The 24,452-nt window shown below is 33.4% G+C and overlaps 1 protein-coding gene across 5 annotated transcripts in view; it reads right to left on the bottom strand.

Moving 5' to 3' along the window:
* The window catches only part of STXBP5 (syntaxin binding protein 5), a 164,277-nt gene that overhangs the window by 14,847 nt on the left and 124,978 nt on the right, over nucleotides 1-24,452 (bottom strand). For all 5 annotated transcript variants that reach the window (XM_045805295.2, XM_045805297.2, XM_045805298.2 and 2 more), the window contains 5 exons: nucleotides 19,681-19,731; nucleotides 13,596-13,835; nucleotides 11,766-12,135; nucleotides 10,552-10,717; nucleotides 303-414 (listed from right to left, as the gene is read on the bottom strand). In XM_045805295.2, the coding sequence (XP_045661251.1) occupies nucleotides 303-414; nucleotides 10,552-10,717; nucleotides 11,766-12,135; nucleotides 13,596-13,835; nucleotides 19,681-19,731 (939 nt within the window). The remainder of the gene's footprint in view (nucleotides 1-302; nucleotides 415-10,551; nucleotides 10,718-11,765; nucleotides 12,136-13,595; nucleotides 13,836-19,680; nucleotides 19,732-24,452) is intronic.

The raw sequence follows: 24,452 nt of genomic DNA, 5'->3' as shown, positions 1-24,452 counted from the left end.
TAATAATAAGGATCACATTTAATGAAAATAAAATACTTTCCAAACTATTCATTTAAAGTTGTGAATACTCCTTTTTAATCACCTGAAGCTATTCTGATCTCGGTTCCCTGAGTAAAATGCTCCCCCAATTTGGGTTAGAATGACACAAAAAAACTTTTATGTATTTTTGCTCAAAACATGGACATATTAATTGTGACAAAGAGGAAAAAGGTGAACAGAATTTATACATATAAGAAGAATTTAAATGGCTTGAATGTTTCAGTTTTATAGATACAATATCCAAATTAAATAAATCAACTTACACAGTTCTTCTCTATCAAGAGATTGTGCACCACCTCCAAATAAGCCTTTAAAGAATCCCCTGTTTGGTGCTTCAGGTGCTTCTAGAGGAGTGAAGAGTTCACCCAACATCTCCTTTAAAATCAAAACAAACTGTAATTGGTAAAGTTACAGGGAAACTAAACTATAATTCACAAAACCATCACTGTAAACTCTAACTTAAGCTTATAACATTACCTGTTGAGATTCACAAACAATTAATGAGCATATTTCAAGTGACTAGATCCAGTACTTACTGACTTAGTCAAACAGTTAAGACTAAATTTACTAAGACTAACTTGCTGCTTGCTACTTTGGCTGATTATTTTCCTTACATTTCAAGCAAAGACGATAATCTCACTTAACTGTAAGAAGATTCCAATTATGACAAAATTTTCCCATAATTCTTATTATCAAAAATTGATAACTAGATTAGTAATTAAGTCTTCTTACATTAGAAAGAAGAAAAGCTACTAGTAAGTTGAAAAGTTTAGTGTAATGATGACGATACACAGTCTTGGAATCATCACTTTCAGCTGAGTCAGAAAATTAGTAATTTAGAAAGACACATCAACTTCTTTTTTCATAAACATAGCCTAGGAAGAGAATTATGCCAACATACACCTGGAATTCCAGCAACATGGCAGGGAGATGGGAGGCTTCTTTCTGTACTGTCTGAAATTACTGTCACTATTCTTCAGAGAATGTCACTATTTCTTCACAGAAATTGTAAAACTAACTCAGGAGACAAGAAAGGTTGCTGGCATGTTACTGACTTTGTAAATAATACATAGAGAGGGAAGAGGAATTTCTCTAAGAGAGGAATGGCAGCAAAATTATTTATAAAGCAGCTCTGGGAAGCTTTAGAATCAAAATAAAAGTATAGTGAGGCTTTGGAATTGCATTTCTGCCCACTTAAGAGCAGTAGCTATGATACAAAAGACAAGTACATTATTGGTTCCAGGTAGGAGTTCTGCTGTATCTGGTTTTACATGATTATAGTTGAAGATGAAGCATGTATTTTTTAGTTTCTTTAGGGCTGGGCTAAGAAAGTTAATAAAGGATGTCCGAGGATTTTACTTTTAAGTATATTCATATTAATGTTGTTTTTCCAACCAGATTATAAATGGGAATAGAAAATTTTTAACACAATATAAACAGAAGTTTCATTTATAATGTTGAAGTGGACTGAAGCCTATACATTTTATTTTCTTTCCTTTGAAATTCTACAAAGTGGAATAAAACTGGAATGAAAAATTTCCTGAAGTCAATAAATCAAACTTGCTAAAACTGACTAAAGAATATACTGATAACTATTATTTAATTCAAATTTACATTACACTATATAACAAAGCTGATTTTAGGCATATTCCCAATTATTTTTATATTATACTACAAAAGACTGCAATTTAAACTATATGTACTAAATTGATACAACAAAAATGGCAAACAGCTACCATTCAAGTGTCTTTTATGCTAAATCAAAAGAGTAACATGACATATAACAATAGTATAAAGATATGCATTTTAAACTTTATTTTAGAACTACAACTCTTTTTTTTTTTTTAACAAAGTAATTTTATTTTACTTTTTTTTTTTTTTTATTAATAATGATTTTTTATTATATTATGTTAGTCACCATACAGTACATCCCCGGTTTTCGATGTAAGGCTCGATGATTCATTAGTTGTGTATAACACCCAGTGCACCATGCAATATGTGCCCTCCTTACTACCCATCACCGGTCTATCCCATTCCCCCACCCCCCTCCCCTCTGTAGCCCTCAGTTTGTTTCTCATAGTCCATAGTCTCTCATGTTTCATTCCCCCTTCTGATTACCCCCCCTTTCTTTATTACAACTCTTAATTTATTTGGTGTTTAATGAGTTACAATTTTACAATTGCAAAATAAGAAATATAAAAAAAACAGATTACATTTATAAACAGAGTCATTTATAGTGTAGGAATGACTAGAATGAGTATGAACTTTGGAACCACGTGGACTTGGGTTCGATTCTCATCTTTGCCTTTTACTCACGGAGGCATTTTCAGCAAATCAGTTTCTCAGAGAACTGGTTTCCTCAACTTTAAAAAGAAGAGATAATAATACCTACCCCTGGAATGTTCCCAGGATTAAAAATAATGAATATATAAAGTGCCAAGAGTAGACACCCAATGGTAAAAAAAACTAAAAGAGAAAAACTCCTTTCACACAAAATATGAAACAAATTAGAAAATATGGAAATCATTTATCAATAGATCAGTAATACAATAGATTATGTTTAAAGGAAGTTTAAAAGTAGGGATTTCTAAGAGTCTGTAGTCTCAGTATTAAAATTTGGGGAGAAATACTGATATTAAAAAAAACATATATTACAACAACATTAAATAGTATCTCCAGATTTTTTTTGCTTGTATTTAAATAAGGATTTTACCTATCATTAAATTTACTGAGAATGATTAATTTTAATGACTAATAATGCTGATGAAATCTAAAATAGATTTGTATTTTCTATGGTATCTTTCTACATCTAATAACAGTAAACTGTATGTCTGAAATAGTATCTGGAACTTTTAAACTATCCCAAAATATGAATATACAAAATATGAATATACTTGTCTGACGTTGGACTCTTAGATCTCACTCATCATGTTAACAAACTTACGGTGTAAAATTTAGGACTGATTTCATGAATGGTCAATATATGTGCTTTATCACAAAACTTTTTAATACATCAAATAATCAGATTTTAATAATTCTGATTAAGAAAACCCTATGTTATAAAAATACTGAGTCTAAATAAATATCTTCCAAGATGCGCACAGCAATAAATTTCAATATTGAATGTATGACATTTAAGAGAGGCTAAATAATTCAACTGTCAAAAATTTTGTACTGTGAGTACTTGGCAGTTTGTTTATAAATTACAATATTAAGGTGCTTAGGACAATTATAAATTGTTTAAACTGAAATAATTCATATGTTCCACCTCTTTAAAATTATGTTTTTTACTTAAATTCAAAAATAAAAACAAATTGTCAATTTGAAAAAATAACTTGTCCATTTTGCTCATGTTTTCACTCAAGATATGGTTAGAATAATGCTGTAGAAATGAATTTAGGTACTCCTTCTCGAACCCCCATCACCAAGTAAATGATCTGCTTTCTCTCAACCTTGGTTAATTTATATTTTCTTTAGCTTTATATAAGTGGAGTCATACAGTATTGTAAACTTTTTTTTTTTTTGCTTGGCTTATTTCACTCAGCACAATTACTGTGAGATCCATCCATGATACTGAATATTATCAACTGTTCATTCGTTTCTATTGATGAGTTGTATTCTACTGTATGGTTACACTGCAATTTGATTATTCATTCATTTGTTGATGGGACACTTGGGTAGTTTCCAGTTTTTTGACTAGTAAAAATAAAACAGGAATATCAATTTCCTTTTAAGTTAAAAAACTAGGAATAGAAAGGCTAGGTCTTTGGTTTATGAATGTTTAACTTTTAAACTGTTAAGCTGTTTTACAAAGTGATGGTGCTGTTTTTTGTTTTTGTTTGTTTTTTTACATTCCCAGCAGTATATTAGGAGTTCTAGACCCTTACATCCTTGTGAGAACTTGACATGGTATGTTTTTTCAAATTTATTTGAGAGAGAGAGACAGAAAAAGAGAAAGAGTGTGAGCGCAAGTGCAAGTAGGAGGAAGAGCAGAGGGCGATGGAGAGGAAGAGAATCCCTAGCAGACTCCTCTGAGCATGGAGCCCAACATCAGGCTTGATCTCATGACCCTGAGATCCAGACCTGAGCTGAGATCAAGAGTTGGATGCTTAACTGAATGAGCCACCCAGGTGCCCTGGCATGGTGTTCTCTTTAATTTTAGCCTTTCTAGTAAGTGTTTAATGGTATCTCATTGTGGTTTTAATTTACAGTTCTGTAAGGCCTAACACTGCTGCACATCTTTTCATGGTGAGGCATCTGTTCAAATATTTTGCCCATGCTTTTATTGGGTTATCTTCTTTCTTTTGACTTTTAAGAGCCCTTTACATATTCTGGATATAAGCCCCTTACAGATACATAAGGGCATAAGTTTTAAATTTTGTTGAAGTTGTCAATTTGTTCTTTTATGGATGGTGAGTTTGGTGTTGTAACTAAGAAATCTTTGCCAAGCCCAAGTTAACAAAGATCTTCTCTTAGGCTCCCTCTAAAAGTTTTATAATTTTAGGATTTACATGTAGGTCTATGATCCATTTTGAGTCAATTGCTGTAAATACTGTGAGACATGGATCAAAGCTCATTTTTTACATATTTAATATCCAATTTTTCCAGCATAAGTTGTTGGAAAGGCAATCCTTTCTCAATTGCATTGTCTACATCAAGTCAGTTGTCCATGTATGTGTAGGTTTATTTCTGAACTCTATACTCTGTTCCACTGATCTATTTATCTTATTTGATGCCAATACCATGTTCTTTTGGTCACTGTAGCATTAAAGTAATTCCTAAAATCAGGTGGTGTAAGCCCTTCAACTTTATTCTTTTTCAGAGTTGTTCTGCCTATTCTAGGTCCCATGCATTTCCATATGAATTTTAGAATAAATTTCCCCCAAAAAATTTCCACTGAGATTTTGTGAGATTGCCTCACATCTATAGATCAATTTTGGGAGAACTGTTATTTCAATATTAAATTTTCTGGCCCATGAACAAAGTACATATTTCAATTTATTCAGGTTATTAAAAATTTCTTTCAGTGTTTTAGTGATTTTCAATGTAGAAGTCTTTCATATTTTTGTTAGATTTATCCAAAGTAGCTTCTATTTTTGTTGCTATAATAAATGGTGTATTTGTTTATTTTAAAGATTTTATTTATTTATTTGAGGGAGACAGAGCAAGCACAAGAGGGGGTGGGGAGAAGGGGCAGAGGCAGAGGGAGAAGCAGACTCCCGCTGAGCAGGGAGCCAGATGTCAGGCTCGATCCCAGGACCCTGAGATCATGACCTGAGCTGAAGCCACACTTAACTGACTGAGCCACCCAGGTGCCCCTAAATGATGTTTTTTTAAATCTTAATTTCGAAATGTCCACTGCTCCCATAGAATTTTTTTTTTTTTTTAATATTGATCTCATATCCTGCATCCCTGTCAAACTCAGTCATTATTTCTAGTAGCTTTCTGGATAGATTTCCTAGATAGATTATCATGTCATCTGTGAATAACAACTGCTTTACTTTTTCCTTTCCAGTTGAGATGATTTTTTTTCCTTGCCTGAATGCACTGGCTAGAACCTTAAATACAACACTGAACAGAAGTGTTGAGAGTGAACATCCCTTTCTAGCTCATGAATTTAAGGAAAAATAATTCAGTAACTAATCACTAAGTATTAGGTGTAGATTTTCCCTAGATGTTCTTTAAGCTCCCTTTTATTCCTTCTTTGCTGAGATTTTTCTTTTTTTTTAATTAGGAAAGGATGTTTGATTTTGTCAACTGCTTTCTATTAGTTAAGTTATAATATGGTGAATTATAGTGATCGATTTACAAATGTGAAGTCAACCCTGCATTCCTGGGATAAATGACACGATAATTAATCATGACCAGAGTTATCCTTCTGATATACCGTTGGATTCAATTTGCTAAACTTTGGTTCAGAATTTTTACATCTGTATTGAAATATATAGGTCTATATATAATTTTCTTGTAATATCTTTGTCTATTTTTCATATCATGTTAATTATAGCTTCTAGAATGAATTGGGAAGGACTTCCCCACTTCAATTTTTGAGTCTTGTGTAGAACTGGTATTATTTCTTCCTAAAACACTGATAGAATTCACCAGGGAAGCCACCTGGGTTTGGAATTTTCTTCTCAGTTAGATACAGTACTCTTCAGGTTCTCTATTTTTTCTTTAGTGAACTTTGGTAATTTGTGCCTCTCCAGGAATTTGCCCATTTTCATCTAAGTTTTTGAGTTTATTGGCATGAAGTTGTTCATAGTATTTCCTCATTATCCATTTTAATATTTGTAGAATCTGTAGTAATGCCACTTCTCTCATTCTTGATTCTGGTAATTTGTAACTTCTCTCTTCATAATCAGACTTGAGATCAATTTTATTGGTTTCAGAGATCAAACTTTTAGCCTTATTGGTGTTTTTCTATTGTTTCCTTCTTTTCTATTTCTGTTCACGGTTTTCCACTTGGGTATCTATTATTTTTTTTCTTTTTCTTACTTTGGGTTTCATTTGTTTTGGGTTTTTTTTCCTTCAGCTTCTTATGGTGGAAGCTGAGGTCACTGATTTGGTAAGAACTTCTCTTCTAACCCAGGTGGTTTAGTGCTCTGAATGTGTCCAGTTTAAACACTCAGCTGTTTTTTCTATTTCTATGCTTTCAAGTTACCTAATCTTTTCTTCTGCAATGTCTAATCTGTTGTTAATCCCATCCAGTATATTCTTATCTCCAGCACTGTAGGTTTTCATCTCTAGAAGTTTGATTTTGGTCTTTTGTATCTTCCATGTCTCCAGTTAACTTTTTGAATGTATGGAATACATTTATAATAACTGTTTTGATGTCCTTCTGTACTAATTGAAATATTTGTGTCAGTTCTGGTTTGGTTTTGTGAAGATTAATTATTCTTCTCATTATGGGTCATATTTTCCTGACAATCTGACTGGATGCCATATCTTGATTTTTACCTTGTTGAGTACTTGATATTTCTCATCTTGCTAAGTTGTCTTGAGCTTCATTCTGGGATAACAGGAAACATTTTGATCCTTTTGGGTCTCACTTTCATAATTTGTTAGGCAGGTCAGAAGCAGTGCTCATTTTAGGCTAATTATTCCCCAACTAATGAGCCCAGACCCTCCTGAGTACTCTACCGAATTACTCACTGAAGTTGGCTGAATAATGGCCATCCAAAATAATCAGGTTCTAGGTGCACCTGGGTGGCTCAGTTGGTTAAGAGTCTGCCTTTGAAACAATGAAGCGTGGAACACTACATCAAAAACTAAGGATGTACTGTATGGTGACTAACATAATAAAAAAATTTTTAAAAAAAAGCAAAAGAGTCTGCCTTCGGCTCAGGTCCTGATCCCAGAACCCTGGGATCTAGCCCACATCTGGCTCCCTGCTCAGCGGGGAGTCTGCTTCTCCCTCTCCCTCTGCCCCACCCCTCGTTCATGCTTGGTCTCGCAAATAAATAAATAAATAAATAAATAAAATCTTTTAAAAAAAAATCAGGTTCTAATCCCTGAAACCTATAAATGTTATATCTTGTTAAAAAAAAAAGGGGGAGCGGGTGTCTGTGCAAATGTGATAAGTATTTTGCTGTGGGAAAATTATCCTGATTATCTAGATGGGTCCTAAATCCAATTACAAGTGTTTTTATAAGAGAGAGATCTGACACAGGCACAAGAGGAGGCAAGGTGACCATGAGAGCATAGATTGGAGTAATGCAACCACAAGTCCAGGAATGCTGGCAGCTACAAGAGGATAGAAGGGGCAAGGGCAAGGTCTCCTCTAGACCCCTGGAGGAAGCATGATCCTGCCAACACCTTGATATTGGCTCAGTGAAACTTGCTTCAGATTTCTGACTTCCTGAAGTGTAAAAGAATGAATTTATGTTATTTTTGGTCACCAAGTTTGTGGTGATTTGTTACAGCAGCTTCAGGAAATTAACACACTCATGAACTATCAATTTTTTTAGTTTGGCTGTTGGGACCAGGCACAATTCCCTCTAATTTTCTATTCCTTTCCGATGGTTCTTTCCCAGGCCAGGGAGTATCCACATGCATGTGTTTAACAGTACTCTACTGAATACTCTTGGCTGGACCCTCTGCAGATGTGCAGGGTTCTCTGCATAGCTCTCTTCTCTCTGGTACTCTCTTCTAAGAACTCTAACTCACTTGGTCTACTCAGACTTTTGGTTCTGTCTCCTCAACACAGGAAGCTGGTCAGGTTCTGCCTTGGTACCTTCCCTCTAAGCATGCCCTGGAAACTCTATCTAGGCATTAAAGCTGGAGCACTTCCTTTGTTTCCTCTCTCTCAGGGATTACTTTCCTTCATTGCTTAATGTTCAGGATCTTGAAAACTGTTATTTCATGTTTATGTCTGCTTTTTGGGGGTTGCTTCAGGCAGGAGGGTTAGTCTGGTCCCTATTATTCCATTTGGGATACAAACATTATTCCATTAATGTTTATAGGCATCTTCTTTATTTTTTTGGTTAAAGTTAAATGAATGCACAATTAGGGTACTCTGGAAACCAAGAAACAGTGTTTATAAAGTTCATGGTACTTACATGGTACTTACAACATATTTTTACCAAAGCATTATTTTTAGGCACTGAAAATACAGAAATACTAAAAATGTCAATAATGCTCAAAGAAAACATTTTATCACAAACTGCTTAGAGTTCACTTTTCATTTATCTTTTATCATGAGGGCACATAGCAGATAGTTATTAAAATTGAGTTACTAAATGACCATTTCATTTAAAAATAAATAGGTAAAGTTTATGGCTGCTGCTATTTATTTTTACTAAAATAAAACACTGACCAAAGAATAGACTTGATCCCAAAAAAGTCATGAAGTTTAAAATTTTAAGTAACTGAATTAAGACTACATTTCAGATGAAAGTGAATTAAGAATATATTCAGTTGTCCATATTATTTCTTAATACAGTAACATTTAACTAGTGAAAGGAAACACTAAAGAAAAATTATATCTTCCCTATAAAAAGTGAAGGTTTAATTCAGAAACCTAGGAATCTTTGAAAAAACACCTCCACCCAAATGTTAATGTAAATTTATATCTAAAAGATCTGTAATTCTGTTTCACTCTCAAGGTTTATAATAATATCATTAGAAGTATATTTCCAGGACACTTTAGCTTACTGAAATAATACTAACATCTGACAGTGAGCACATACTCTGTACCAAGCACTATGCTTAGCACTTTACATGCATTGTCTTCTTTAATCCACACCATATCCTTTGGCATGAATATTATTTTTAATCCTATTTTTAAAGATGATGAAGCTCAGAGACAGTAAGTAACTTGTGTAAGGTCACATAATTGTGTAATTATTAGCAAGGATGGGACTTAAATTCAGTCTTGACTCTAAAGCTCATATTCTAACCGAGTGAACCACTCAGGCACCCTAAAGCTCATATTCTAAAAACAAGCCACTAATTCATTACAAACAGTAAAACAGGGCTAACTGTAAAAACTTTCATTAAAATGTTCTCTTAAAATAAAGTTCCCTTAATAATGGTTTCCTCTAAGTATCAATATTTATATATATAATATTTAATATTTTTATTTTTAATGTTTTAGCTCAATATAAGAGCACTTTTATTTTAAAAGGTGAAACTAAACTGATCATTTCTAATATAAAGTTGATCCTTGAACAGTGTGAAGGTTAGGGGTCCAACCACCCTGCACAGTCAAAAATCCATGTGTAACTTTTGAATTGCCCAAAAGTTTACTAACAGTGTACTGCTGACCAGAAGCCTTACTGATAACATAAAGAAGGGATTAGCACTTATCTTATATGTTATATTTATTATATACTGTATTCTTACATTAAGGTAAGCTAGAGGAAAGAAAATGTTAAGAAAACCATGAGGAAGAAAAAATAGTTATAATACTATACGGTAGTTATTGAAAAAAATCTGTATAAGCACTTGTGCAATTCAAACATCTTGTTCAAGGGTCAACTGTATATACAAGCACATAAGGCACTTGAATATTAAAAAAATAAACAGTTTTGCATTTAAAGAATGTAGTCTCTTGCAAACAGATCATAAAAATATTCAGAGTAAAACTATAAAAACTTTTTTTTTCTTATACGTATATACATCCTTGTGACTACAAAGTATATGAGAGGGGATGACACAATGTGCAGATATAATTATTTCCACATTAACACAGTTCCTTAAAAAGGATTTCTTTGTGTATATAATTGATAATTATACGTGGAGAGTGGGTATAAAATGTATGTAATATTTCATATTTCTGTGCCATTACTGGGTAGAAAAAATATGGATCAGTGAGATAAGTCCCTCTTAAAACAAGAGTCTGATGAAGTTACTTTATGACAAGTCTCAAAGCATACGCTCTGAAAGTCAGGCTTTGGATTTTCCCATACAGGGTCATTTGTATACTCCTGAGAGTGTAAGAGATGAACAAAAGTAAGGGATTAGAGAATATTTCACCTTTGAAGAAATCATAGTAATATTTTTGTTATTTACCTGAAGATTTTCACAGGTCTCTTGACTGTAAGTGAGTCTCTGGATTTCTGTAGGTGAAACAAGATATAATGCTTGTCCATTGTTGGTGAAGCAGAATGTTCTGGCTATCCGCATGTTGGTGAGGGGCAAGTAATACACATCCAGTAGAGGCCTTAAACTTGGCAAACTTGAGAAAAATATTAAAAAGTTGTTAATAAGAAACAAGGCAGGTTTTAGAAAACAGTATGGAGGGTCCTCAAAAAGTTAAAAATGGAATCACCTTATGATCCAGCAATCACACTTTTGGGTATTCACCCAAAGAATACAAGAACACTAATTCAAAGGATACAGGCACCCCTATGTTTATAGCAGCATTATTTACAATAGCCAAGATATGGAAGCAGCCCAAGTGTCCACTGACTGATAAATGGATAAAGAAGATTTACATCTTCTTTCATATATATTGTGTGTGTATCTATATATAAAAACATGTGTATATATATAAATATATATATATATTTATATACACACACACACACACACACACACACACACACACACAACCAATGGAATATTATTCAGCCATAAAAAAGAATGAAGTCTTGCCATTTGTAATGACATGGATGGAGCTAGAGAGTATAACGCTTAGTAAAATAAGTCAGGGAAAGACAAATACCATGACTTTACTCACAAGTGAAATTTAAGAAACAAAGCAAACAAGCAGAGGGAAAAAAATGAGAGAGAGAGACAAATCAAGAAATAAACTCTTAATTATAGAGAACAAACTGATGGTTACCAGAAGGAAGGGTGATGGGGGGATGGGTTAAATAGGTGATGGGGATTAAGGAGTGCACCAGTCATGATGAGCGCCGGGTGATGTATGGAAGTGTTGAATTACTATCATGCACACCGGAAACTAATACAACACTGTATGTTAACTAACTGGAAATAAAACAAACAAAAATAAACAAGGTAGGTTTCAGTCTTGAACAAAGTATTATAGAAGGCAAAAACGGTAGGAACTATAAACCTTATGATTTAGTATACTTGAGAGGTAGATAAAACGGATTTGTAGTCTTCATAAACTTGTTCACTATTAACTGAATGAAAATAAATTCTCAGTGTATAAGACTCTAAACAAAAGCATTTCATTTAATTGGAATATAATTCTGTAGTGTTACGTTTTAAGGGTGTAAATGCCATTTTTGTGTCTTTTAAAAATGTGTAACTCTTACCTAAAAGTCATAATATGTCCATTGGCGCAGAAACAGGCAAGGCAGATACTGTTACTCAACGCTACGATATCTCCACGAAGCACAAATGAGGTCTCTGTAATGTTTTGCTTGTAAGCACAGTTCTGAGTTGGCAGTGAGATGACTTTTGCTTGCTTTTCAGAACATATCACTGCATACTGGTTTTCACTAATTTCCTGAGAAGAGGAGGGGGATACGGAGACAGGCCGTCGTTTCTTTAATTTCTCCTTTTCATCTTTTTCTTCAGGAACATTGTGTTCTCTCCAGGATTCATATGCAGGTGGCACTAAGCAGCCTGTGGTATCCAGGAATGCCATTCTCAGGATCGCCCCTTTTAACCTCAATATAGTACCTAAAATGAGTAAGTTCAGTAGATAACAAGTATTTTAACCCCCACAGCAAATATGTTTATTCCAACTCTGATACATAGTAGACATTCAACAACATGCAGAATGTATATTAAACTGAAATTGTACACCGGCTTACTACTGAAGGGATTCAACCTTTGAGCATGTATCTGAGTCCGGAAAAAGAAATCAGAACTACATGCCCCAAACAGATAAATACTGGGGTGCCTGGAACTGTGTCTTCTCTCATATAAGCCAAGTGTGCTACCAACAAGTGTGAGAGCAAGTGGATGGAGTCTAGAGCTGTGCTGTCCAATATGGCAGCCACTAGCCACATGTGGCTACAGAGCCCTTGAAATATGGCCTGTGCAACTTGTGGCACGGTGTAAGAGTAAAATACATGCCAGATTTGAAGACTCAGTACAATAAATAAATAAATAAATAAAAGTAAAATATCTTAACAGTTTAAAAATACTGGTTACATGCTGAAATGATAGTATTTTGGATATGTTAGGGTAAATAAAATGTTATTAAAATTAATTTCACTTTTTTTTTAAATTTTTTAATATGGCTACCAGAACATTCTTTATGTGGCTTATCTTATTTCCAGGCTTTTTTTTTCCCTATACACATTCTTACTATAAGAAAGGAGATTAGTAAGAATATTATCATTATGTAACCTTTTCTAACAACTAGGCATACAGAACATACTCAAATATTTATTGAGTTGAATGAATAAATCAGTTTCTTTGATGTAAAGATAGTTCACAAATTATCATTAAAATCATAATTACATTTTAATTTTAAATTCCAAGTAATGTTAAAGTCCACGTATAAACAAGGGATACACTAATGAGCACAATCATGTTTTTTCCTATCTAAATCAGCATAAATTAGTAATGGAAACCAGATTTCTCAGTTATTTCCAGATCTATCAGACTCCACATATATTTGGTGAAATTGAATCTCATTTTCAAATAAGAAGGTCACAAATTTTTTCTTAAAATCTGCTATTAAGTCACCTTTTCCTAACACTTCAAAGGAGAATAACACATTTTAAGACTTCACATTTAGATATTAAAAATAGCCAACTATACGATGTTTAAAAAAATACTTTTTGCTTTTTCTCCTAAATCTGGTACCATCCTTTTGCTTATAGAACGTAGCATTTTTAAGGTATCTTAGAATGCATTAGAAGAACAGGTTTTTTTTTTTAATTTTCTAATGTAGTAATCATTTTAGACATGATCCTAGAGTTAAAAAAATGCAAAACCTGAATGGCTGTATAAATAAACAATATTCTGGAATCTTATTCATGTATTCTTTCATTAAAAACATAAGACTACATCTCCAATTAGTTTACATTTCAGAATTCATAGATCAATTCAAAAATGAAAAGCGAAGGCTTCTACTAAATATAGCAAGTCAGATCTTCAATGTAAGTACAGCATGAAAGCATACATACCACTTGGAGAGACAATAACTGGCTGAAGAAGTCTTTGCTCTCCTCCTGGGGGAAGATTCAGTGCAATGACAAGCACTGTTCCCAATGTAGTACCAACCCACAAACACGGGGAGGGAGATGAATCTGCCTTTCGAGTAAAAGTTTCACAGAAATGAAGAGCAGAAATTGCTTCTCGAGATTCTTTATCAATGCTGGTTACGCTGGAACTCCGTGATCGGCTGAAGGAATTATCTTTTATATCTGAAATGAATTAAAATGTTGTGAGAATGCCCATTACATCATAAAACTTTGACCACATAGTTAATCTGCAAAAAAGACAAAACTTATAGCATAGTTTTTAATTAAAAACAATTTACTTTTATGTTAATAATTTTTTCCTTTGCTTAAATATAAAATACAAATGGATAAATTAACACTTCTCAGAAGTGAGCTGGGTGAGATTCCAGTGAATTTTTGGATGTGTGATCTATATGGTTTTTGGTGTGGCTCTTCGTTCATATCCTGGTTGCTATTCTAATCTTAGACCTCACCAACCTCTCTTCTCATGATGCTGTTTGTTTTTCTTTTTCTTTCTTTCTTTCCTTCCTTCCTTCCTTTTCTGTTTTTCTTTTCTTCCTTTCTTTCCTTCCTTCCTTTTCTTTTTCTTTCCTTCCTTCCTTCCTTTTTTTATTATGTTCGGTTAGCCAGCATATAGCACATCATAAGTTTCTGCTGCATTTTCAATTATTTACATTTAAAAAATCCATTTAGAAGTACTCTGACTCTACCTTCAAATTTGCTGAATGATTTTTTTTTCAAAATCTGTCCATATGAAAGCCTTTAATCCATAAAAATTAAGCCTTCATTTTTCTTGAAAGACTTTTTAACTGTAATCAACATTCATCCAAGGCATTTTACATCAAAATGCATAAATGGTATCTGGCTCATACTTAATTTCATACCAGGTATATTCCCTTTACCTGACTCTATAATGACAGGGATACTTCAAAATTATACTAATAAACCCTCTCCTGTCTTCAGCTGCCTTCTTCACTGTGGCCAATTGTGTTTGCCTTGAGCCTTGGCCTCTTTTCTCCTGCTATTGCATTTCCAAATTTATGGGAATTTTTTCCTATTATGTCTCACTATGTAAAATCAAAATACATTATTTCCCCACAGTCCTAACTTCTAATGGCACTGAACTGTTTATATTCATGACAACCCTGTTCTAGGGAACAACACTTAAAATGACTTTCAGTTTTGGTTCTTCCCTTTCACTCTACCTATACATCTGATGGGATGCCAAGTCCTATGTTATTTTACTCCAGTGTTGTTTCCATCTTTCCATTACCAATCAACTTCTATTACCCTTCATTCAGGCCTTCATCACCATTCACTAATTCATAAGTGGTATTCCCACCTTCATTCTGTCACTGTTTTAACACAACTCAAATGAATTTTATAAGATACGGTCATAATTCTATCACCTCTATTTAAAAAATCTTCAGTGGTTCCTCTTTATTTGATCATGTTTAATATCTTACTCAGGCTGGCTTTTAAGACTCTCCACAAAATATTTCAACTCTCCTTTCTGGCCCTATCTTCAATGCTACCCTGTTTTCCAGGACCTTGTGGGGACAAACTGAGTCATTCATTGTTCTCCAGGTGTATCTTGTGCTCACCCTACTTTAGATGTTTGCTTGTGATTTTCTGATTAGTTCCTGTGCCTCACCCTTTCCTCTATCAAGACTGTGCTTATTTGCCATCTCAGGTACCATCATTTTCACGAAGTTTTATCTTGATTCCTAAAACCCAATATGTTTTTTTTTTTTGAATCTTGATAGTTTTTTCTCTCTCGTGGCACTAATAGTACATTTGTTCTGTAGTTCTTCCTGACTTGTCGTAGGCCTCACTCTAGAGTAACTCTGTTTCTTGAAATGAGCTGTGTCATTTTGAGCATAGTACCTGCCTTATAAAAGTATCCAATAAGTACTTGCTGAAGAGAGGTCTATAGTTGAAAGTATCTAAACTGATGTCTTGCTGCCACACCTTTGGGATATATTAAAATTTCCCATAGTTTCTACTATTCACATCTAATAAATAGGTCCTCAAATCACATGCTTTCAGTGCTATCATGAAAGAAATGACTTCATGTCATAAAAAATAAAAAAACACAGTCAAGTCTTCTAAATTGCATTTTATTAAATAAAAAAGGTATAATCGAATCCTAACTATACCCCCTAAAAGCTTTTATAATCAAATTCAAGTTCAGGGGCGCCTGGGTGGCTCAGTCAGTTAAGCATCAGACTTGATTTTGGCTCAGGTCATGATCTCAGGGTCCTGGGATAGAGCTCCGTGTCTGGCTCCATGCTCAGGGGGAGTCTGCTTGTCTCCCTCTCCCTCTGCCCCTCCTGACTGCACACACGTGATCTCTCTTTCCCTTAAATCTTTAAAAAATTTAAATTCATAGATTGACAAATATTTCCCCAAATGATAATTACATACAACAGAATTTTGATTATAGCTAGCCTCTGAAAATAATAAAGCTACTAGTTATGGCAATAATATGGGTAATTTCTAACTATAGTGCCTAAAAATGTCTCTTTTTTGCCTGTAATTCCTCCTGAAGATTTTGACATGGCAAAACAGAACTATTTCTTATAAATGAAACAATTTTCCCAAAAGCAACAGCTCATTACTGGATGAGTGTGTAATATTAAATATATAAACTGATTCCAAATGTTAACTCTACAGTTTTTAAAGTTATTTTAGTAAAATAATAGAAATTTTATTTTCTAAGATTTGAAGTAATCTTTACACCCAACACGGGGTCCAAACTTACAACCCCAAGATAAGAGTCTCATGCTCTACTGATTGAGACAGCCAGGGACCCCAATAGTAGAAATTTTAAATGTAGTTTCCAATGATAAAAATATTCGTTACTTTACTAAACCATACACATACAAGGTGACTGACATATATTTTCAGTTGTGACCCAGTGACAAAGATAGAAATCAATGAAAATTTGTTAAGAAAATTTGAGGGGTGCCTGGGTGGTGCAGTTGGTTAAGCTTCCAACTTTGGTTTCCGCTCAGTTCATGATCTCAAGGGTCATGAAAGTGAGCCTCACATCTGGCTCCGTGCTCAGTGCAGAGTCTGCTTAAGATTCTCTCTCCCTCTTCCTTAGCCCCTTCCCCTTGCTCTAATAAGTAAAAAAATTTTTAAAAGAAAATTTTATAATATAAATTTGATAATATAAGAAAATTTGAAAATATAAATTTCATTATAAATTAATCTGTGTAAAAATTCTTACTCTTATCTATTAAAATTACAACAGGTGATTCACAATAATCTGAACTTCGAATGTTAATTCATAGGCCAAATAAACAGTGTTTTAATTTAATGGACTAATTTAACTATATAAAATTCATAAACTACAACTGCATTTTTATTATGACTTCTCTACAAAAATTAGCTTACCAAAGAAACTCCTAAGTATAGTTCAATATGTTAAAATGAAATGAATTAGAATCAATCCTAAACTTACAAAATTCTATCTGCCTAGAACTGCTTGAAAACAAATTAGAATTTTTAGCAGTTCATGAATTACAACTTGTACTGACTATTGTTAAGTCAGATGTGGTGGATCTCTGTGCCTTAAAGTTTAGAAATTGGGCAAGCTAAACAAATGGGCCAGAAATTTCAATTTTAATTCTAGTAATAAGAGCAGAAATGAAAATGGCTACCACTAAGCAAGGCCTACCATGTGATACACACTCTCATAACACTTTATATTTATCATTCCATTGAATCCATATAACAAGTGAAAAGTATTATCATCACAATTTAATGAATATTAAAATTAAACACTTAGGTTCAATAACTTGCCCAGGATGACAAAGCTAATTGGTGGAAGAGTCAGGACTTGTGTCATGTCCAACTCTAAAACTTTCTCAGGCAACTCCAGATAGACATGGGATTAGTCAAACCACCAAAATCAAGGGGAGGGTTTTGGTTATTATTGAGAATTAAAGTTCAGTCTTTACATACAAAAATATATTTGAACATGTGATGTTTCTGGAAGCTCGAAACTCAGATAAAATTTATCATTAATGCCTCAATCCAGCTGTAGGTGTTACAAGCATGTCGTAAGATCATTGCTTTCATGTTACTCTCTGGATGCCTAGAACACTCGACCCATATATATCACCCTTTCCTTCCCACACAGAGCCTTACGCAACAACATTTTATTCCCCCAGTCAAAACATCACACCAAGAGCTGAATTTGGTCAGGGTAAACTTTAGGACAAAAAAACTAATTCACATTTAGTTATAAAAGTCTGATTTTTTTTTCCTGTAGTTGTGGCCACTTGAAAAGTAACATCAGCAGCCTAACAATATCACCCATGGTTTCTGAGGCTGGGCCATGGAATCTGGGCTGGTGAAGCTATAGTCAAAGTGCAGCGTTGCAAGATTTCCTCACAAGCCAAAGTGAATGCTAGTCACAGAAGCTCCCAGAGCTGTAGGATGGTAACAGTCTCAGTTGCTTTAGGAACATCTGGTAGTTTGAGCCTATCAATAAAATTGTTTTTCCCCATTGACTCCCCAGCCAATGTAAAACAATTACCAGCTAAGAATCTCTATCAAAACATAGTTCAGCAGTACAATGACTTGAAGGGAAATTACTTGGCAGCATGGAGACTGTTCCAAGGTATGGATCAATCAGTTGTAATTGGCTTAGGGCACTGAAATACATAGGCATATAAGCTAAAACATGAACTGAATAAAGATGATCTATACAAGCAGGGAATATACCTGCTGATTAAATTACTTGTATAAGTGTGATATTCCTTTTAAAAATAATTGTGGTATTTTCACTAATTGTAAAAGTACCTTCCATATGTTTTCTCAGATTGTTAAGATACTGGAAGATACAAAACCATTTTAACTAGCAGTATTTAGTGTTATTAAAATCACGGGCGTCTTTGAGAGTCTGATGAAAACTCTGCCCCTCAGATACACTTAGTGTCAAATTACATCTTTCATTTCTATAGTAAAGGGAGCTACTCCCTTCTCAAAACATATGTTACCTTATATTCTAGATTAACTCTTGTTCCCTTAACACCAGTCCTACTACAGAATTCTACAAAATTGTTTTTCCTATGTTCAGGAATGGAACCTTGTACTGCTGACAGTGGAAGATAGTATGCCTACTCACTGATAATCATATAACTTCTATCGGTATAACTGAGGTAAGACTATGATCTGGAAATGCTAAAAATAGTATGGTGAAATGAACAATACCTAAGTTTGCATTATGCATAAGAAGGCAGTTAAGGAACCTAGAGAGAAGATGACAGGGGTGAGCAAACATAAGGCAGGAAATCTAGTTATTTCTAAGACAAAGATGGGTGAAACCCTCTTCAGTCAGTCTTTTTAATTCATTAAAGACCATCAAAATTTCTGAAATAAAAAAAAAGTGAGTTTAAAAAGAAACGCTGCAAGTTTATTTTTATCTTTACTGAAATGTCATTTGTCCCTATTCTGTGATATCAAGGAGGTGTTTTTGATCTGAAGATAAAGCAAAAGGGGAATATGTGAATATGTTCACTCTGCTTTCCTAGTGGACTAGTTGCATAGAAAGTACTATAGAAAAAGAAATACTTCCCAACTTATTATCACCAAGACGTAATAATGATTTTTGATATGAGAAATGCATTGTAATACAGAAAACTAATTTATTGTGAAAAAGTTAAATTCTTATAAGTTTATAAAGTTCAGTAAGCTTTCAGATGGTTAAATGGGATATATCAACTTTTAATAGAAATTAATCTGAAACTGCACAAATTTTAGTCTTATACTAAACCTTGTTTAAAGTATGAGAGCTGAGAAAATGTATTATTTTGGTTTGCTTGAATTTATAATCTTTAATAATTTATAGATGGCATTCTAGAGGTTATTGATCCTTAAACATCTTAATCATTTTAAACTTGATTTCTGATAAAAAATATAGTCTATGGTAATTTTAAATCTTCTGATTTCCTTGTCTTCCCTTTGGAGGGAGTTTAACTACTATAGATTTTATTTATTTATTTGTTTTACTTACCTAAGTCAGGCTTTAGGTCAGTAGGCAAGCTTAACTTCCTTGACATCTTTGCTGAAAAATAAAACACATTTTTAAAGTTCTGAAGCATATTTGATTCATATTTATTAATACCAACTGCTTGTCCAGATAGAAGTAAATACTTTTATTACTAAATCTAGATGCTAAGATAATTAAAATATGATTAATAATATTATAGGTGGAAAGTAAAACTTGTTTTCAACTTTTTAAAAGTTTGTACTTACTTGATGTAATATCTTTGTGTGCTTGAATTTGTTACTTCAAGAAAGCTTTTTAATTCTAACTGTTAATTATTTCTTAGGCTCACAGGAAAGGGTTAGGCTTTTCTAAGAGAAGCAGAGTCATTTCTCAGAAGGAAGGTGTTGCAGATAAGGACAATAGAGGCAGAAGATGGAGTTTGGATAGCTGATATAATAAAATCTTTCCAGTTCCTCATCTTCATAGCTACTGGGTTCATTATTTTTTAAGTTAATCTCTAGGATATAGGACAACTTCCATCTAAGATTAAATTTAAGTATCTGATTACATCATACAACTATCTGGATTCGCCTATTCTTGATACAAGTTAACACCATTATTTACCTGTCAGTGAAAAACAAACGAAACAAAGTCATGCCAATCTAAAATTATAGTATTTACAAAAATGTAAACTATATGTCGATTTCTATTTTGCACCAGAATAAAAAAGTCTCTGTATAAACTTACTGGAATTCACTTTCCATCCTCAAAGTCAGTTATTGCCTTAATCTAGGAAGTGATTTAGTTAGGAGCTGTTTAACTATATCTATTATGTTAGTGGCAATGCATGCGTGACAGACTAGTGCTCCCTATGCACAATCTTGAACAAGCACTTGTTTGTTAATACATGAATGCATATATTGGGTTAAATTTTGGGCTGTTAAGAGATACTTAAAGCACAGACCCTGCTAGTCCATAAGGGCGCCATGTAAACAAAGAGAAATCCAGTCATAGTATATAACTTCCACATCTAAAAAAATGATAAATCCAGTATTAGGAAAGAGGCATTAGGCAAACCGGGAAAGGGTGGGGGATTCAAGTTTTCATTTCTAAACTTCATCAATCTAATCATCATCCTTTAAACATCAAGAATGAGTCAAATATACAATCAGTCCTAACCCATTTTCACCGAGACATAATCAGTATCAGTTAATCGATAAAATGCACTACAAAACAAGCCAATGAAATCTGTGGTTAGCTGATTTCATATAAATGGTTACCATCGTATTTAATATATAATTCTCTAAAATTAGGAGATATTATACCCCCAAACCATCTTCTAAAATGCAATATTAAACACTCTCAAAAGAATTCAAAGAGGTTTTCACCAAATACCATGGGTACAATGTACACAGACTGATAAATAATATCTATACAATATTAGATGCTATCTGAAGTAGAAAAATCAGTCTGGTAGAGTCTAAAGACATTAATCAGATGATGTGGATGCCTCTCTAGACTCCACTACTCTGCTTTAATCCAGTTATTCTTTCAGACCAGTGCTTATCAAAAACTTAAAAGTACACACCAATCACCTGGCAATCCTGTTAAATCAGATTTTGATTCTATACTCCTGGATTGGGCCTGAGCTCTTACACTTCCAACAAACTCCCAGAAGATGCCAATGCTGCTTGCTGGTCTATGAACCACACTTTGGGCAGACAGGTCCTTAGACTAAAAGAAACTTCAGGATAGCAACCAAAACTAATTGAGCAAACCCAGTATGCATAATCAGTTAGTCATAACAAATGTTCCCTGGACAAGCTTCAATACCTAGGTTTGTAAAATGTGGAAGGGTAAAGAATAGTGGTTAGGACTATATTTGGCATCAGATCAAACCTTAGATGGAATCCACTTCAACCAACTACCAGATGTGTGACCTTAGGCCGATCACTTTGCCTCTCTAAACCTGAAATTTCCTCATTTGTTAAATGAGGATAGATAATAATGCCAATTTCACAGCTGTGAAGATTATACAAGATGATGTAAGCAAAGCACTGAGCATAATACCTGACACACAATATGGATTTGATAAATGTTATTAATAATAAACAAATGAAATACGATTTCTAAATAAACTGTAAAATGCTATACAAATGAATTATTAATACACTTGTAAACAACCCAGCATTCCTTTATTCTACGATAATATTCCAAGGAACTAAAACAAGAAAATAGAAAAAAACCCCAAAACATTAGGACATGAAGTATAGAATGGTATGCACCGCTTTAAGCTCAACCTCATTTGTTTCAAAAACTAAATTCAATATACAGCTAAACATAACAAAGAAGAGAAATAACTTGAATAATTTACAAGCTACCTCAAGTTTATTCCTCATTAATGACAATACATTAAGTAAAAATTCTGTCAATTAGAAATATATCCGTTGAAGCTTTCATTCAATAAGCATATACCTATTTCTGCCAAAAAATTTCACTAGCATGAAATTTCCTTTTGAATTTCTTAAGTGTATGCTTTCAATCTCCCTCAGGATTTTCTACTAGAAATTCTTCTATATAAATTCTCAAATATTTAAAAAATTTAAGTTAATCTTTCCCATAAAACATAATTTTTTTTTGTCTAGCACTATTTATCATGTTAAAAAAAAACCCTGAATATAACCAACTTTCAAGTAATTCTTCAGTTGGTCTAATTTTGACATTTTATTGAGGTTAAAATCGCACACAAAAAAGACTAGGCAGATTTTCTGAATTTACTATAAATGTCATAAAATGATTTAATTATGGGGTCTAATATTTTTTCCTGAACACTCTGCAACTGGAGACCCACAAGCCGACCGTGAACTCATAGCATTCAAAATATTTAAGCCACACTTCTGTAACACTTTGATATAATTTTGAGCAATCTCCTTGAACACAGAACTTAAAATGACAAATGTTAAAAGATTAACCTTTGTTATTTTGTGTTAATTCCACTTACCAATTAATATTATAAAAAAGATACAGAACTAATAATTTTAATGAACAGAGAAACATTTCTGTTACACATAGAGGTGGGGCAAGAGCAGAGGCATACTTATTACCTATTAAATATTTATTGGGCACATTACCGGCCATATGCCAGAAGGCAGGGATTTCTTGCCTCCAAGAGTTCACAGCTCATTGGAGGAATGAAAAAATTCCACTGCAATGTACCAAGTAACAGATGCATGCACAAGGTGCCAATTAGAGTACACGGAACTTCTAAATTTCTTACCCTGGAATACCCATCTAAGACCATGGGACATGAAGATAAAGCCATCAAGGAATAACTCAGACTTTGTACATTTTCACAAAACTGTATGTTCCTCACTTGTTGACAGTATTCTTTTGAAATAAAATTTATATACAAATGAACAAATCTTAAATACATATTGAGTTTTGACAAACACCTATGTAACTCAAACCCTTAACACGATATAGAAATTCATCCCAAGAAATGTCATGCATATTCTTCCCAATCAATTCCTGTCCTCATCCCTAGAAATATCCACTGTTCTGATGGGTTTTTTTTTTTCCACTATCAATCAGTTTTGTCTATTCTAGAACTTCATATGAATGAAATTACATGGTATAAACTCCTGTGTAAGGCATCCTTCACTTGGGACAATGTTCTTTATCTTCTTCCCAAAGTATTTTAAAGCTTACATTTCTTCTTCAATGTATAAAATTAGAATTTTTAGATGAAAAACACAGTCTCAAGCAATAGATTCACAGGCATTAACAGATTAACATCTTCTAACTGTCCCCTCATACATATGCATTTTATCTTTAAGCTTTTTTGAATTGTGTGTCCTTTACAGAAAATTTGGAAAACAGAGAAACAGAATACATGGCCACCACGAATGCTTATAATCAAGAGGCAAGACGTTTGCCTATTTCCTGCAACTTTTTAAAATCCATTTTTATTTTATATACAAATCTGTATCCTGTTTTTCCACTACCAGAAGAAGCATTTTCTTTCCTCAGTTATTAGTATATTTTAATGGCTGCATATTTATTTATATGAACACTTCCTGAATAAGATTTTTTCCAATAAATAAGGCAATAAAAATGTACAAAAATATTTTCATATATTTTGATTATTTCCTTAGGAAAGAGTTCCATAGGGGACAGTCATTTCTAGTACAACTCCCAAATCCCAAGGTCTTCTAAAGTATGTCTCTAAGAGGTAGCTTTTTTCTTCAAGTTTAAAAGAAAGGCATATGAATATAACATTTTACAAACTTCTGTTTAGCTGAAAACAAAGACAAACATGGATCAGAGAAATTTGGTAATATGTACAAGTCCCAGCCCACAACTATATCCCCTCAAAACTCAAGTTGTTCCATTTTCTCTCAGCATTGTGGGTAGCTGAGAAATCTAAAGCCAGGCTGATTATCACCTACTTTCGAATGTAACTTGTCTATTTTTTATGGATACTTATGGCAAGGGGAAGAGCAAAAGGAGGGGGTGGGGAAGGATTCAGATCCTTGGCATTCCACAACGTATTTGTATTTATCTGCTGTCAAGCTCCACAGCCCTTTCTTCTGTAGTCTCTATCCAGTGATAGATACTCATCTGGATGGTTTTATCATAGCAGATATTGAACTTTCAGTACTAGAATTTTCATTTTATTCATTATAAAGTTGCTATTTTCTCTATGCTGCTGCTGCTATTCTCTATCTGTTCACTCATTATGACCATTTTTTTCTTTTCAGTACTAAAACATATTACAGCAGCTGCTTTAAAAATCT

The sequence above is a fragment of the Ursus americanus genome, chromosome 11 (assembly GCF_024610735.1).
Source record: "Ursus americanus isolate L20-20 chromosome 11, mUrsAme1.1.p, whole genome shotgun sequence".
Taxonomy (NCBI): domain Eukaryota; kingdom Metazoa; phylum Chordata; class Mammalia; order Carnivora; family Ursidae; genus Ursus; species Ursus americanus.
This window is presented reverse-complemented; position numbering and strand designations above follow the sequence as displayed.